Source organism: Mustela putorius, unplaced genomic scaffold, assembly GCF_011764305.1.
Source record: "Mustela putorius furo isolate JIRA1106 unplaced genomic scaffold, ASM1176430v1.1 tig00003834_pilon_pilon_pilon, whole genome shotgun sequence".
NCBI classification, from domain to species: Eukaryota; Metazoa; Chordata; class Mammalia; order Carnivora; family Mustelidae; genus Mustela; species Mustela putorius.
Genome location: NW_025421987.1, coordinates 58,410,069 through 58,426,451, shown reverse-complemented (window position 1 = coordinate 58,426,451; position 16,383 = coordinate 58,410,069). Strand labels below are relative to the sequence as shown.

Sequence of the window (16,383 nt, the reverse complement as noted above, 5' to 3'; positions counted from 1 at the left end):
GTATCTCATCTTGCAAAACTGACAATTTTTAATAAGTTCAGAGATTCAGTTATTGTATGCGCAGCACCCCAAATACTCTGGTTAAAAATGTTTTTGTGCGATAATCTCCCTTTTAGACCCTACATAATGTCATCTGACTTTAACAACTAGAAAACATTATTTATTCCAAAGGCAGCTTGCTTACTGGAGGACATTGGTAGGAAATAGTTATGTGCCTAAAGCTGGTATGGCTCTGCTTAAAGAGTCTGCAAAATTTTGTTTAGTGTAATGAAGACCATTATGACATACTTAGTAAGTACAATATATATTTAAAAAATAAATCTGGTACATCCTATTCTTTTAAAACTGGCACTGAGACTATTCTTCCTCTAAAGCATTATGAATCAGAGAGGTCTAGATAAGAATAAAAGCAATCTCTTAGTCGAGTAGCTTAGACCTCTCAAAGATGATATTTGTCATTCACATCAAGTCTGAGCAAGTATCTGGGCTAGTTTTATATGTCAAAACCACAAAGGAAGGCTTAGCAAGGAAATTGTTTCTTGCTTTGCATGAGGCAGGCTGAGAAGATGTACATCATTTCGCTCATACACTGAACTCCCCTCCCTTTTGTTCCTGCTTCTCTCCTGCTTGGAGTTGACTCCTCCTTCCTGCAGCTCCGAGGATCACAGGCTGATTGAAGAACACAGCGGTTCGACGGGGAGCTGTGCTCAGTCTCTCTCTTTCTCTGTGTGTGTGTGTGTGTGTCTCTCTCGCCTTTTTCCTGTGTGTCTCTCTCTCTGAACCCGCAAAGCTGAAACCTACCCGATAATCTCTCTGCCTTTGAATCCAGCTTTGGAACCAAATGCATCGCTTTACTGCTCTTAAAAAGTGAATAGAGTTTGATTACCTCAAGCTACAAACTGCTTTGCTCCATAAGAAGGACATAAAAGGAACCAGACATCATTGTTTTTCAATCTACCTGAGGAGCTTTTTGCTTTTATGCCAGAAACTTAATGGTTTCAGGAGGAAGTTTTGGTTTGTTTTTAACTTGGAATGTTGAAAAGTTTCTTATTGATGCTGTAAATGGAACCCAATTTTTAAATATGGGTTGAGTCAGATCTAAAGGAGACATGCCTGATCATTTTCTGCTGGACTGACGTGGGAACATCTAGAGGGAAACTTGGTGGGAGAGAATGAGATCTGATTTGCAACTAACAATCATGCTTTATTTTGAGAATATTTACAGACTCATTGAAAGGGAAATTAAATATTAACCAAAGACAATGTCTGGATTTTCCAGTAACTTATCAACAAATGACTCTAGCCTGTGGATAAAAAATAATTCGACGAACCTTTTAAATCCGCCAAGAACTTCGAATATCTATCTATTTTGCCTGACATGCTTAATGACTCTTGCAGCCCTGGCAGGCAGCATTTATTCACTAGTTTCCCTGCTGAAAATGCAGAACAGAACCGTTGTGTCCATGCTTGTGGCTTCCTGGTCTGGGGATGATCTCATGAGTGTCCTGTCGGTGACCATCTTCATGTTTTTGCAGTGGCCAAATGAGGACCCTGATTACTTTCAGTCTCTGTGTACCACCTCTGCCTTGCTGTATCTATGCCAGGGACTCTCAAGCAACTTGAAGGCGACTCTCCTAGTCTCCTACAACTTTTACTCAATGCACAGGGATGTGGGGAGCCAGGCAGCCTCCAGAAAATCCGGCCAAGTATTCGGCGTGGTGCTGACCGTGTGGGCGGCCAGTCTCCTGCTCTCCGCGCTCCCGCTCTGCGGCTGGGGCGCCTTCGTGCGCACGCCTTGGGGCTGTCTGGCGGACTGCTCCAGCTCCTACGTGCTGCTCCTCTTCGTTGTGTACACTTCGGCCCTGGGACTCCTCGCCGGCCTCTCGGTCCCTCTCATTTACCAGTTATTGTGTTCAGAGGAGCCGCCGAGACTCCACGCCAACTACCAGGAAATTTCCCGCGGAGCTTCCACTCCTGGGACCCCTCCAAGCGGGGGGAAAGTGCTTTCCTTGTCCCCAGATGATGCTCCCGGCCCCGCGCTTCGGTGTTCTGGGGAACGCTCTCCGAGCTCCGACACCGTGTTTGGACCGGGTCCATCAGCGAGGGCACGGCCCGGGCAGGGGCCGGGACACGAAGCTGTCGCCGTGGTTGGAGCCTGCAGGCGTGAGAACCGGGGGACTCTCTATGGCACCAGAAGCTTCACTGTGAGCGTAGCGCAGAAGCGCTTCTCTTTGATCCTAGCGCTGACAAAAGTCATCCTTTGGCTGCCCATGATGGTAAAAGTGCAGTTGCTCAAGCGTGCGGGTGTGTGTACCAGACAGTGTGAATGCGTGTGTTGGGACTAGCGTCCCTGGTTGGGAGAGTCCCCAAAGAGACGCGCAGTTAAGTCCTCTTCCAACTGTGTCTCGCTCGGTTTTAGAGAGGCACTTGGAGCAAGGCAGCTCACCGGTAAAGCTGGTTGGCTGAGAAGCCTTTGCTCCTAAGTGCTTCTTGTTTCAAAATTGGGGAGGGGGGTCAGGGAGCTCTTTGGGGCTCAGGAGACAGTTTTCCTAGATCTATCATGGCCAAAGGGTGTTCTCATCTCTTATAGCAGTATCTGGTAATGTTCAGAAAAGAAAGGAGGTAGTGAGGGGGTTTGCTCCTGCCCCTCCAATCGTCTATCATCCCTTTCTCTCCACTCCATTTCTGCCGAGAGTAAGGACACCGCCCATCCTCAGCAGGGAGAGTGATTGGAGAGGCATGACCAGAAGTAGAAAGATAAGAGTGGAGGGGAAACAGGATTTTTGTTCAAGCTTTCAGGAGGGAGGAGGGAGACCAGTTTTGACTTGGAAGGTGGCGCCCTGCTGTGACAAGCAGGGGGGTGGGGGTAGTCCAGAGATGTGACAAAGGCCATCTGGAGTACCAGGCACAGGTTTCCAGTTTGCCTGCCTGTATTCCTGTTAGAGTCCCCCGCATTGTAATTGTTCTTCCTGAAAGAGACCTGACATGGCAGGGGGCACAGACCAGGCACCCAGGAGTGCAAATCACCCTGTGGTCTAAATCATCAGACCTCGTCCCAAGGGATCCCAGTGGTCCAGCACCAAACACCATTTTTGGCTCTCAGACAGGCAGGGAGTCTGGAGAAGGAGGGTGGGGCAGCATGCTTGGGGGAAAGGCTTAGCAAAGTGGAAAATTTTATCCTGGGATAGGTCTGAAGCTCTTTGCCTTTGCAGATCCACATGATGGTTCAGCACGTGGTGGGGTTTCAGAGTCCTCCCTTCGAGACACTCAGCTTTCTACTAACCCTCCTGGCCACCACTGTAACCCCAGTGTTTGTCTTGTCCAAACGCTGGACCCACTTGCCCTGTGGCTGCATTATCAACTGTAAGCAGAACGCATATACAGTGGCATCTGATGGGGAAAAACGTAAGTTCTTGACGGTGCAGAGATTGAGGGCAATATGCATATAGTCAAACACAGAAAAGTGGTCTATTGAGAAGTCTGAGTAGAGAATGTTGAATCCAAGGACAAATACAAATGGTAAATAAAGGGAAGAAATTATAATGTGCAACAATTCTTAGCACAGTGTTGGGTTAAGTTTTAAAGAAGCCAGGTTTAAAACAACTCTGTGAAGTGCTTGTACATTGAATAATTATTTTAGGGAAGAAAGGAATAGACAGAGTTTATTCAACACAGCATGAAGTCAAAAGGGCCCTTAGATGCTTAGATATCTGCCTTAGTTCTTAGCCCAGAGTAGAACATAAATTCCCTTCCCAAGTCTACATATAAGAAGCCTACATCTGAAAAGAGATGAACACTTAGAAGAGTCAAAAACACATTACATTATAGCCCATTATTATTTAATGGAACAGAATTTTTATTATTGTCCTTTTTGTATTCTTCCAGGGCTTTGGAACATTTTCAAAGTAGAGTGCCTGAAAACAGTTCAAAAACAAATTTTAAGGGTTGCCTGGCTGGCTCAGTTGGTAAAGCATGTGACTGTTGATCTCAGGATCTTGAATTTGAACCCCACATGGTGTTTGAGATTACCTAAAAATAAAATCTTTAAAACAAAAAAAGGAAAACAAATTTTAAGTGTATGCCTCTACTTTCAGAAAATACAAAAAAAACTCTCAATTTCAGGAAGGGGAAAGGTGGCACAATTTGTCCATCTATGTTCATGTTTGAATATAGCCATCTTAGTTACATTAAACAACCACCAATAAAAACAAAAACAAAAAAGTGTATACCTAGAATGGGAGTGGGGTCAATTATCACTCTCTACAGTGTGACTGTTCCCATACCGAGACGGGAAAAGTTGAAGAATGACCTTTGTATTTTGATTCTGCCAGGAAGAAAAAGGATATTAGTTTGTCATTCCAGACAAAAGACAGGATGTTCTACCATTTAATATCTAAAAATGCATTAGTGTATGCTGAATTAACTATTTCATCAATTGTCCTTTGCTCAGAATAAGCAAGTATATTACTCTTTAACAGAGGAAAAAAGGTAAACAAAAACAGTTTCTCTCGGACTATTTCAGAGGTACAGAAACTAGAGAATATGAAAGTATATATTCTGCAATTAATTCTACAACAGGGTTATTTTATAAACATCAATTAATCATGAACTGGTCAGACACTTAAATTTTAATATGGCTAGATATTTTTCAAATGACCAGGAGATTTCCTTAGTTTAAAGGATGCCATAAACTTTTATTGTTAATAGAGGCTAAATTCATCTATGTCTTTAAAATAAAATGACCATGGAAATTATATAACAATTATCTGCTTCTAGAGATTAATGTCTAAAGCAACAGTGACACAGAAAATTAATAATAAATCCTTTTGAGCCACATAGAACATATATAAAAATCATTTACAAGCCTGCAAGTTCTAACATTCTACCAAATGTTAACATTTTGCCACTGAATTAGTGAGCCAGAATTGTTTTATAGTATTTAAGATTGAGAGAAAGGCAACGAAAGACCAATGTCAGAGAAAATAAAAAGTTTTACTGAAGTAATGTAGGACAGTCATTTTTAAGAAGTAAAGGACACCTATATCAGAGCAGAAAACAAAGCAATGCAACAGACCTATCACTGCAAAAGGTCTAGGAAGTATTCTACCTATACTGCACAAGATAGAAGGGCCTACAACAGGCTGGCAGAATCAATAATTACATTAATATCTCATGTTTGAAATTAAAATCATGGCTTTCAAGATAAAAATACTATTTTTCCTCTAAAATCATCATTGTTTTTATTTGTATTTAAAATTTCAGGCAAGAAATTCTCTGAAATATGTAGGTTTATAAAAAGAGTCATGGCTAAATGGCTCCATTCACTTTTATGATCCCAGGTTCTGCTGTAGGGAAATTCTGAGAACAAGAATGATGTATTTTCACTGTCTGAGAACCCATCATATATTTTCCTATTACTAGGACGACATGAGAACAGGATTTCAAAATCCCAAAAATGGTCATCCTCAAGTAGGCAAGTGCCTGACCAAGTTCTTGATTCTTTGGGAATATGGCTTCAGTTCTCATTAAGGCTTTTTCTCCTTAACAAACCAAGATTCCCCCTTTTACATTCTTTGTCAGGGAACTCCAAAAACAAGGAAGCTTCCTAATTCATATTTGCTATAGGTTCATTTTGCAGATGTAAGTATAATTCTACACCTCAGCCTTAGTGAATGGAAATGGGGAGACCTGCAATCTAAAAATGCATGCTAGTGATGGGAAATAATTTGCAGATTAATAATTCTCTGTTTCCAACATTAACCTGTATTACTAGAGTCTCAAAACAAAAGTGTTCAAGAAATGATTTTAACACAGAGGTCTCAGGTGGAAGACATATGGGATGGATATGGCTTTCACACTCACTTTGTTTGCATAAGATGATGTTTTCTTTTTAAACAATTAAATATTTTCTATAAAATCAGATACTGTATTTGTTTTAAATAAAATCAAAATATCTGCTAAGTGACATATTACTCTGAAGAACTATTTATTTTTATAAACTGGTATAATTACTTATGTTTAAAATTGCAATTACGAGATGTGGCTAAAAGCAAAAGACTAAAGCTAATTCATGTTTTGTCCAGGGTTTAATTTTTCAGAACAAATACATAACATTTATTTTTTTGTAAGAATAGTAATAGACTTCAAAAGAACCTGACTATATTCTGACGGTCTTTAGGTTTCTGGTAAGTTATTAGTCAAACATTGTCAATTGTTATATTGTTATAACCTATTATATCCATTAGTTACCTCAGTCAGAATTTACTTTTAGTTCTCTCATGGGTCTAATTATCAGTAAAGCAATTTCACATATAGGTTAGTAATTTGAATTCTGGAATCAGTTAACTTTTAATTCAAATCTCTTTACCAGTTAAGTAATCTTAAGTATTGGTTTCTTCTACCAGCCTCAGTTTTCTGAACTTTAAAATAGAATCAATAAGCCCTTTATTATTAGGGTTGCTGCTGTGTTAGGGTTGCTGCACATGACCTATGTGCATAACTGAGCCCTGAAGTTCTCCGGTTCTCCTTGGTGTCCAACATAGTTGCACTTCCTTCTCAGAGGCTACCTCAGCCCACCTCTTGCACTTCATGACATGGAGGCAGATTCTGCATTGACAGCTGACACACTCCTTCAAAAACATTACTGACTTTTGCTTTACATATTTCATAATTATAAAACACAGCTAATAAGATAGTCACAGACATCAATTTTATTGTCTTATATGATAATATTTTATGAGTTTTTGTTTGCTTACTGTCTTTGAATTGACAATTTGCCACTCTGTATCTTTTTTTAGAGAAAAGGGAAACCCATCAATAATTAAAGCATCCTTTTAGTTCCTTCAGCTTTCACACTGTTGAAGTTAAAAACCCCAATTTAATTTTACTGGACCATATTACTAGAAAAAGCAAATAGAACTTTACCTAAGAGTATATAAATATTAACATATGTTTCTACTTTTCCATTTTCTTTGGACAGAAATTCTTGTTTGTGTATTGGCTCAAACAATGAAACTTTTGGCTCAAATAATGAATGATATCTATAAATTTTATTTTCAGTCAGCAGAATTGCTTTGTAAATCTTCAGTTCTGGGAAAATTTCAGTAATAGAATCAGTATGTGAATGGCTCTAGAGTATATTGTAAAATGAATCAAATTCTATCTGTTGTTCCCATAGAAATTTTATAACTTTTCACAAATTTTTCCACCAAGGATAGCTAAATGTCTGGTATACGACACACAGCTATCCAAGGGAGAAAAATACTTTGAAATGAGCCATGTTTTGAAAGAAGAAAACCAAAACATTAAATTGCATTTTGTCTATCACCTTGCTGTAACTTCATTCTTTTTTTTTTTCCACAAGGAAATTTTTATTATTTATTATTTTTTTAATTTTTTATTTTTTATAAACATATATTTTTATTCCCAGGGGTACAGGTCTGTGAATACTTCAATCTTAATACACAAAACGATCCAGTATTTAATGACATTCACACATAAGAATTGTATCAATTTCTTTCATTCTCACTTGTAATGCTACTAAGACTTTGTACCATATCTACCACCTAGTAGTACTACATTAGCATTACAGTAGCATTACATTTTGCTTGGCTTAAATCATAAAAAGTTTTATGCATTCCTGCTAAATTCATCTTGTAATTAATCAGGTTTAGAGACACGCTGTAAAGTGCTTTAGATCATAGAAGTATAAATATATTCACAATTTTTTACAATTCATTCCAATTTGTATCCAAATGAATATGTTACTTTAAAAAGTTTAACAACTGTATTGCAATACTTTCTAATTTTTAATGTATGTATTTATAAACATAGAAATGTCAGGAGTGGCGTACATCAAAATATTTAATAGTCATATCTATTAGTGATATTATCAGCTGAATAACTTATATAATACAACCTTCTTAATAATTTCTAGCAAAATAAAATTTATAAACAGTATCTTTTATACCCAAATAAAGAAATGCACAGATAATTGGTAGACTGAAAAAGCTAAAACTAAAATGAATATGCGTGAGAATTTTCATATTTATGGTTAAATTTTTGTTCATCAGACTGCTTTAAAGATTGCAGTTTTCTTGGAATTGTACGTATTTTAAGCTCATTGTACAAGTGAGAAAAGTTAGGTCCAGAGTGATAAGACAACTTGAATTGATAAGGTATAATTGTTTTTGCATAATTGACAGGAAATGAAGGTAGCTTTTAAATTCTTAGTAATCAGTTTGCATTTTCCTATTTTTATTCACAATGTATATCCAGTTGTTGTTTATATCTATTTTCCTAACCATGGAAATTTGTTTTTGCTTTTACTTAGCCAAGAGAAGAGGCTTTGAATTCAATCTATCATTCCAACGGAGTTATGGGATTTATAAAATAGCACATGAAGATTACTATGATGATGATGAAAATTCTACATCCTGTCACAATCTCATGAATTCTGAATGCAAAATGACAAAAGACTCTCAGAGAGATACTCATAATATCTTTAATGCCATAAAAGTGGAAATCAGCACCGCACCCTCTAAGGACAGTTCCATACTGAAAGGGATCAACAAATGCACGAATACTGATATTACAGAGGTTAAGCAGGATTGCCACAGTGAAAAGGGCGTTAATCCACAGCTTTCTGAAAAAACAGGAGATTCTATTAACTATGAAGAAACCACCTTTTTGGAAGGGCCTGAAAGAAGACTTTCTCATGAGGAGAGTCAGAAACCAGACCTTTCAGACTGGGAATGGTGTAGGAGTAAATCAGAAAGAACCCCTCGTCAGGTACAGTAAAGGTTGTTCTCTCTGTGAAATTAAAAGTGAGACCAAGTATAGTAGAAATGAAAAAAATGATCAGCTGTTTATTTCATTCAATCAAGTCCAAGGTCAATTTCACTTGCTTTATTTCCATAATATTAAATTTTATTTCAAGGTATTCTTTTGAGGGACTTTTAAATTTTTTTTAATCATACATTTCATTCAAAATCTGTATGTTTTGGGATTGGCAGAGCTAAACAGATTCTTCGAGAAGGCTAGAGCTTTCTAATTAAGCCTTAAGAAATCTGTCTAAATTCAGACTAGACTCTCGGAACTTGTTTCAAATTAATTAATTCATTTTATTCTTCCCTCTCCCACCCAAAAAGTATTATTCCATAAGTGCACAAGGGAAGTTCTCTTTTTTACCTAAAGGAAAATATTTATACAGCTTGTGGTAAGGAAGGTAGTCCGGCTGCAACTATACTAGACAGCTTGCCTATTAGTCTTGCTAGAACTAGTCCCTCTAGTACTCAAGGCTGGGGTGGGGGGGTTCTATTCCAGAATAGACCCAAGGGAGCCTCTGCAAGCTCTGCTAAATGTTCTATCCCTTTGAGGACAGAAGAATGGCTTTATGTTTTATAAAACTGAAAGAATTTGCACCTTAATTTCATCCCGTTTTCTCCTAGGTTCCAGCCTGCCTAGAATAATGAGGGATAGTTCTTATTTTATTAAAACTATAGTGTAATATTGGTATGAGATTGTTCTTTACTCCAAACTCTCATATCTGGTAATTAAAATTGCCCTTGCTTCCCACACTACTGATTTACTAGGGAGAGGAGGCTTTTTATTTTTTTATAAGATTCAATGGAAATAAAAGCCCACTGTCAAAACAAAAACATAATTCCAGAAATATGTGCAAGGAATAATGCATTCATTTATCAAAATATGACCACATAACACTAAATATGAATATAGGCAGAATACTCTGAGACTTCCTTTATTCTCTGTGATAATTAAAGCTACTAGTCTTATTCTAATATCACCATTTAAAAAGTAAGTTGGATAGGGGTACTTGGGTGGCTCAGTCAGTTAACTATCTGCCTTTGGCTCAGGTCATGATCCTAGGGTCCTAGGATCAAGTTCCATCCAAAATGGTGCCCCAGTATAGAGGACAATCCCTAGAGTTTCATCATCAATTTGTTCCTGAATAATCCAAACCTCCTGGTTTTCTTGCACTTAAAAATTGTTAAGTAATATTCATGACAAAATGTTTTGTGTGTGTATGTGTGTGTGTATCCCAATAATTTGCAGCTATCTTGTCTGTCTTATCCCCATGCCTACCCCTTAGGAATTACGGCTATCTTTAATCTTGCTCATACTTTTTGTTTTATGGTTTTATCACAAGTGAGTACATTTCTAACACAATATGTTATTTAGTTTTCTTATTTTGAACTATCTAAAGATGCTGTCATACTGTACCTAAGCTTCTGGGACTTTTTTTTTTTTTTCCCCACTCAAAATTACTTTAAATAACTTCATTTTTTTAATGTATTTTGTCAAAATATTGGAAATTATCATCTAAAATATCACAACTTATAGTCCTGGTTTGAAAGTCTTGGTTATAGTTTGGAGTTTGATTAACTATCCTAGAAATTTATAAAAAGATCAGACACTTTATACATAATATACTGTACTATGAGCGCAATGAAACACAAGCTACCCATAAGCCTCTAAAAATTAAGAAAGAAAATGATATATAGAAAGCACAAAATTTTGATAATCCAGACCAAATACCAATCAATACCTTTCAACAACAAGGATTTGCATAAGTAAGAATATTTTAATATCTGTGAAGAACAAGTAGTTTGGGAAATTGACCTAAAATGGTGGTTGTGAAAAAAGTGATTAGTGATAAAATAGAGAACATGCAGGAAAGATAAAATTTATATTTTCAGAGACTAACTGAAATTAAATGAAATACTATTATAAATTTTCAAACAGTAATACGAAATCCTTAAATTATAGGCTACTGTTATTGATATGACCTGCCTTTAGCAAGACTGCCTCCAACTTGAAAGTTAACACGTAACCCAAATACATTTAGGGTGGAAAAGATACGAAAACTTCTCCATGACTAATAGGTTTTAACCCGCAACCTATTCTTCATCACCAGATATTTCATGGGAGTAGAGGGTGATTTAGAAAGCACTTTCATTTCATCCTTTTCTCCCAAATACCTTCTTCCCTCTGAAACCAATGTTAACTTATGTATCCTAAAGTGATACATTAAACTGCAGTGGACACTGTAGTAAGTTTATAAAAATACTATCTATTCTGATTGTTACAGTTGTACTTTCAAATATTTAGGCTCCATCTATCAGTTCATATTTAATTGCTCTACAATATGTAGTGTGTATTCTTTGTTCTTAGGATAAAAAAAGCAGGCTTGATTTAAAATATATTTAGTGAGTCTTGTTTTGACAATACATGTTGTTTAGAGTTTATGTTAGTAGACAAATTCTCAGTGTATTTTATTGGAAATCCTAGAAGTGAAAGCATCAGATCAAGGTTAAGGTGTAAAGATGATGATAAAAGAATGGCTTCAGTAGGTTTAAATGTGATCCAGTAAAATTTATCAGAATTGCAAATGCTTGTAAGACTGAAATTTAGTGTTAAACTTAACCACTCAATTACTTCTTTTTGGATTCCTAGTAGGTAGGATCCTAAGAAGTTCACTGTTAAAATATTCATAAAAAATAGAAATGTCAGAGCTCTTCAGTTACAAAGTTTTAATTTGGTAGCTGTGGTGTGACTGTTCCTCAAATGAAATAATGATTTTCCAGAACCTAAAAATTTTGTCATCTATGAATAAAGAAAATTGGACTTATAAAATAATTTGGTGACTTGTGGGTGACCACTCTAATTTCTCTTCTAATGCAAAGCCCATCAATGCATTCCATTTTCTTTTCTTTTAATGTGTTGTCTTAAAGCTCTAGAAACTCATTTAATATGATAAATCAGAAACAAAGATATGCTGTAACCATGCCTCTTAATCCCCTTTCTAATCCCATCAAAGCATCTGAAAAGTGAAAGGTCCTCCATTGTGCCAGTAGAATATAGAAAAACAGAGTCTGAAACAATCCTCAAAGGAGAGACCAAACCAGGGGGAAGTGATTACATTTCATCTGCTACACAAATCATTTAGCGTAAAGATGAATAAACAAACAAGAACTAACTTTAAAGTCACCTGAGCATCAAAGAAATTTTATCCTCATTTTAAGGAAAATATTATAACTATCTAAAAATAGTTTTACAAAGCAAAGTTGGGTTTGCTAACAGAGTAAAACAGCAGCATTGGCTTCTATAACTTTTAAATATTATTTCTTTAAATAATTTTCATTTAAAAAACTGCAGAAACCAAGTCAAACTAGATTATTTGGGTTCTTTAAACTAGAGCTTCCCAAATTTTACTGTACAAATAAGTCAAATGGAGAGCTTGTTAAAAGGTAGACTGTGACTGAGTAATTTTGAGGTGGGCTCCAGGATTCTGCATTTCTGACAAACCCCTAGCTGTCTCTGATGAAAATAACAAGTCCCATCCCAGACCTATAGAGTCAAAATCCCTAGCTTGTTCAAATGCACATTAAAATTTAAGAAGTACTGCATTAGCATCTCATCCCTGAGAGATAAATGCTAGTTTAAAGGGCAGGGCAAAGTTAATTCCTTCCATTTAATATATGCCTCATAAAGTAAAATAAAACTAGAAGAAAATATTCCAATATAGTAGTCTTCCCTTATCTGTGGGGGATATATTCCAAGACCCCTAGTGGATGCCTGAAACTGCAGATAGCACAGAAACCCTACATATACCGTTTTTTCCCCCATACAAACATATTTAGATACGGTCTAATTTATAAATTAGGCACAGTAAGAGTAATAATAACTACAACTACAATAATATACTGTAACAAAAGTTACGTGAAAGTGGTCACTCTCTCAATTTTAAAATATCTTACTGTACTGTACTCCCCCCTGCTTGTGATGATGTGAGATGATAAAATGTTATACAATGAGAGGAAGTGAAGTGAGTGATTTGGCAGTGTGATGCAGCATTAGGCTACCACTGACCTTCTGATAATATCTCAGGAGGATTACCTGCTTCTGGACCATGATTGACTGTGGGTAACTGATACCACAGAAAGTGATACCTGGATGAGTGAGGGGGCTACCTGTACACATATCTCTTATCTGACCTAAAAACAGTGCCTCTTTTCATTAAAAAATATAGACTATTAAAAGTAAAATCAGGCATAAAATATTAGTGGTTTTCTGTGACGCTGTTAACTTAGTAACTGCAAATGCTTAAACCTGTTCTCTTTTTGACATTTTTAACTGAAGTGATCATAGGGGAAAAATTCACTTACTACCTTCTATTTGTAGCCTGAGGGCAGTCATTCTAACACTAATGACTGTCGGAGTATACATATCTTATATTTAGCTAAATCCATGTGTTACAGCGGTCAGTTCATTACTCACTGTTACACAGCTTTCCTTTTATTTTATTTTATTTTATTTATTTATTTGACAAACTGAGATCACAAGTGGGCAGAGAGGCAGGCAGAGAGAGAGGGGGAGAAAGCAGGCTCCCCACCAAGCAGGGAGCCCAATGCAGGACTTGATACCAGGACCCTGGAATCATGACCTGAGCTGAAGGCAGTGCCTTTAACCCACTGAGCCACCCAGGCACCCCACTTTTTATAAATACTTATAATTTTATTGTCTTGTGATTATAAAATAATATAATTATTGTAGAAAATTTAGGAATTGCTATTAAAAAAAGAGAGAACAGCCAATTCAAACTACCAAAAGTTAACCACTATTTACGCTTATTATATAAAACTTCAGGCTCTTTCCCATGCATATATTCTTATTTTTGACAAAAACAGGATCACATTGCATATACTCTCTTGGAATCGCTTTTCTTTGTATAACAGTGTAATTCTCATCTGCTTTAAATTGTTTAAGCACTTTTTGAGATTATCTGGTACAGTTTAGAATGGCTGTTTGGAATATAGCTGAAAACTCATCCGTGAATGTAAATTCGTTCTCAAGTACTTAAAGTCTTGATAGTTGAAGGTAGAGTTTTCATTGTAAACTACTTCAAATATTTCATAACCTCACAGCATATATCATTTGCTGAAATGAAGTAAAACTGAGCTGTTTAATTGCTGACTTTCTACAAATTCAAGGGGATTACCACCAGATCAAAGTTTGTGTGGAATTTTATAATTCATCCGTTAAGCTAAGAATTTTGTTAACATTCTCAAAAACACCTCCTGGTTTAAGGAGACCTTAGAAGGCTATGTACTGGAACTTCCTATATATGGGCTTGAATCTCTTCTATGACCTCCTATTGAGTGATTATCCCTTACTTGAACTCAAATGCCTGGAAATTCACTACACTTTTCAAACTTTTTATTGTGAACTAATTTTAGACTTACAAAACAATTTCAAAAATGGTATAGAGAGTTCTAATATAGACTTCATTCAGCTTCTACTAATGTTAACATGTTATATGACAATAATGTAATTATCAGGAAATTAACAATTGATTTATAGACCTTATTTCAATTTTGCCAGTTGTCCTACTTATGTCCTCTTTTTGGTCCAGAATCTAAACCCAGATTCCATGTTGCATCTGTTGGTATTACTCCTCAGTCTCTTCCAATCTATAGCAGTTCTTCAGTCATGTCTTCTATGGCTTAAGGCAACTTTTGAACTGGCTAGTTTGTTTTGATGTATTCCAGATTTCTCCGTGTAAAGTTACTATTTTTCCCCTTGTAATTTATAAGTATCTTATGGTAAGACACTATGAAACTATTCAAATATTCTGTTTCATGTCATACTTTTCCTCACTAATTTCAGCTTTAATTGATGAATCTTGCTTAAAATGATTATATGAAGGTAATTTTCTATTTCTATCATTTCTTTTCTATTTATTATTGGAATTCACCTGTAAGAAAAAGCTATCTCTCCTCTTCCACTTGCTTATTTATTTATATCAGTATGGGCTCAAAGATCTTGTTTTAATCTATAATTTATGAGTCACATTATTATTCTTATTTTGTTACTCCAGTTGTCGTAGATTGGCCACTGGAAGCTCTTTCAGGGTGATTCTTATATCCATCCAGTGGCTAGCCCTATCTTTTTTAGCACGTCCTTACTTTCTAGCAGCACAAGATATTCCAGCCTCATCTTGTATTATTCCTAACCCATCCTTAGAATCAACCATTTTCCCAAGGAGTTCTGTTTCTTTTATTGGAAAATGGTATTTAGAAACCAACATTGGGTGCTAGGTATGCCCATTGCTACCGGGGTATATTGCTTTTAGACCTTATCATTGGACAGAGCTAGGAGACGGATGCATGTATAATCATGTACATATCTATATTTCTATAAAAGTTCCTCTGTATAAATAATTTAATACCATGGGTTTGCACTAATACCTCTAAGTCTGATCAAATACCAATGGATTCATTCATGCCTTTCCCTTTTCTTATTTGTTACTTCTTTTTCTGGCAGTGAGACAACTGGCTCTCTCACTCTCCATAAATATATTTACTTATTTGCTCAATCCTGGTGTACATATAAAGTAGATTTAGAATAGTGAACCTACACTCCTGTGAGAAAATAAAAAGTACTAACTGAAGTATAATAATTGTGTATAGTTCTCTTCATCTTTAACCTTATAATTTACAGTCAAAATATGATCTTCCCCACTTACTTAGGTTAGTTATTTTCATTTTCATTCCCTTCATTTTATATTACATTTTGAGTTCCTCCCACTTTCTTTTTGATTTTGATTATTTATGTTTGGGTATATGAAACATTACCATTATTCTAAGAGTCAAAACCACATAAGATATATGCTTTCCTCCCTCATTCCTTCTTCCCTTCCCATTTTCCCATTCTTTCCATCCTGTACCTATCTATCCTCTGTGCATAATAAATCTCATAGTTTCTGGTTTAACAAACCTGTATTATTTTTTTTTTTTGCAAGATGAGCAGATATATGCATACCTTCTTATATCTCCTTCTTCCTTGCATATACTCTTTCGCACTTCCCTTTTTCCACTAAACAGTACATCATAGGGATGCCTGGGTGGCTCAGTTGGTTAAGCAGGCTCAGGTCATGATCCCAGGATCCTGGGATTGAGACCCACCGGACTCCTTGCTCAAGGGGGAGACTTCTCTCCCTCTGCCTGCTGTTCCTCCTGCTTACGTGCATGCCCTCTCTCTCTTTCTCTCTCTCTCTGACAAATAAATAAAAATCTTTAAAAAAGCAAACAAACCAAAAAAAAAAAAAAAAAAAAAAACCAAACCAGCATATCATAGAAGTCACTCCCTATCAGTTCATAGAGATACTTCATTTTTATAGCCACATAATTATCCATAGTGTGGATATGCCAGAGTTAGTTCAATCACTCTCTTATATGGGCCTTATGATGTTTCTAATATTTTACAATCAAAAAATACTGCAGTAAACATCATGCATATGTATTTGCATGTTGCTGGAGGTGTATCTTCAAAATAAATTCTCAAAATTAGGATTTTTGTATC

General features: G+C 36.2%; 1 protein-coding gene across 1 annotated transcript in view; it reads left to right on the top strand.

Annotated features, from left to right (window-relative positions):
- Window positions 1–673: 673 nt before the first annotated feature.
- Window positions 674–16,383, top strand: part of GPR149 (G protein-coupled receptor 149) — a 62,067-nt gene continuing 46,357 nt past the window's right edge. Inside the window, exons 1-3 of the mRNA XM_004755593.3 lie at window positions 674–2,276; window positions 3,213–3,405; window positions 8,333–8,790. Of these exons, the coding sequence (XP_004755650.1) occupies window positions 1,263–2,276; window positions 3,213–3,405; window positions 8,333–8,790 (1,665 nt within the window). The 5' untranslated portion in view covers window positions 674–1,262. The remainder of the gene's footprint in view (window positions 2,277–3,212; window positions 3,406–8,332; window positions 8,791–16,383) is intronic.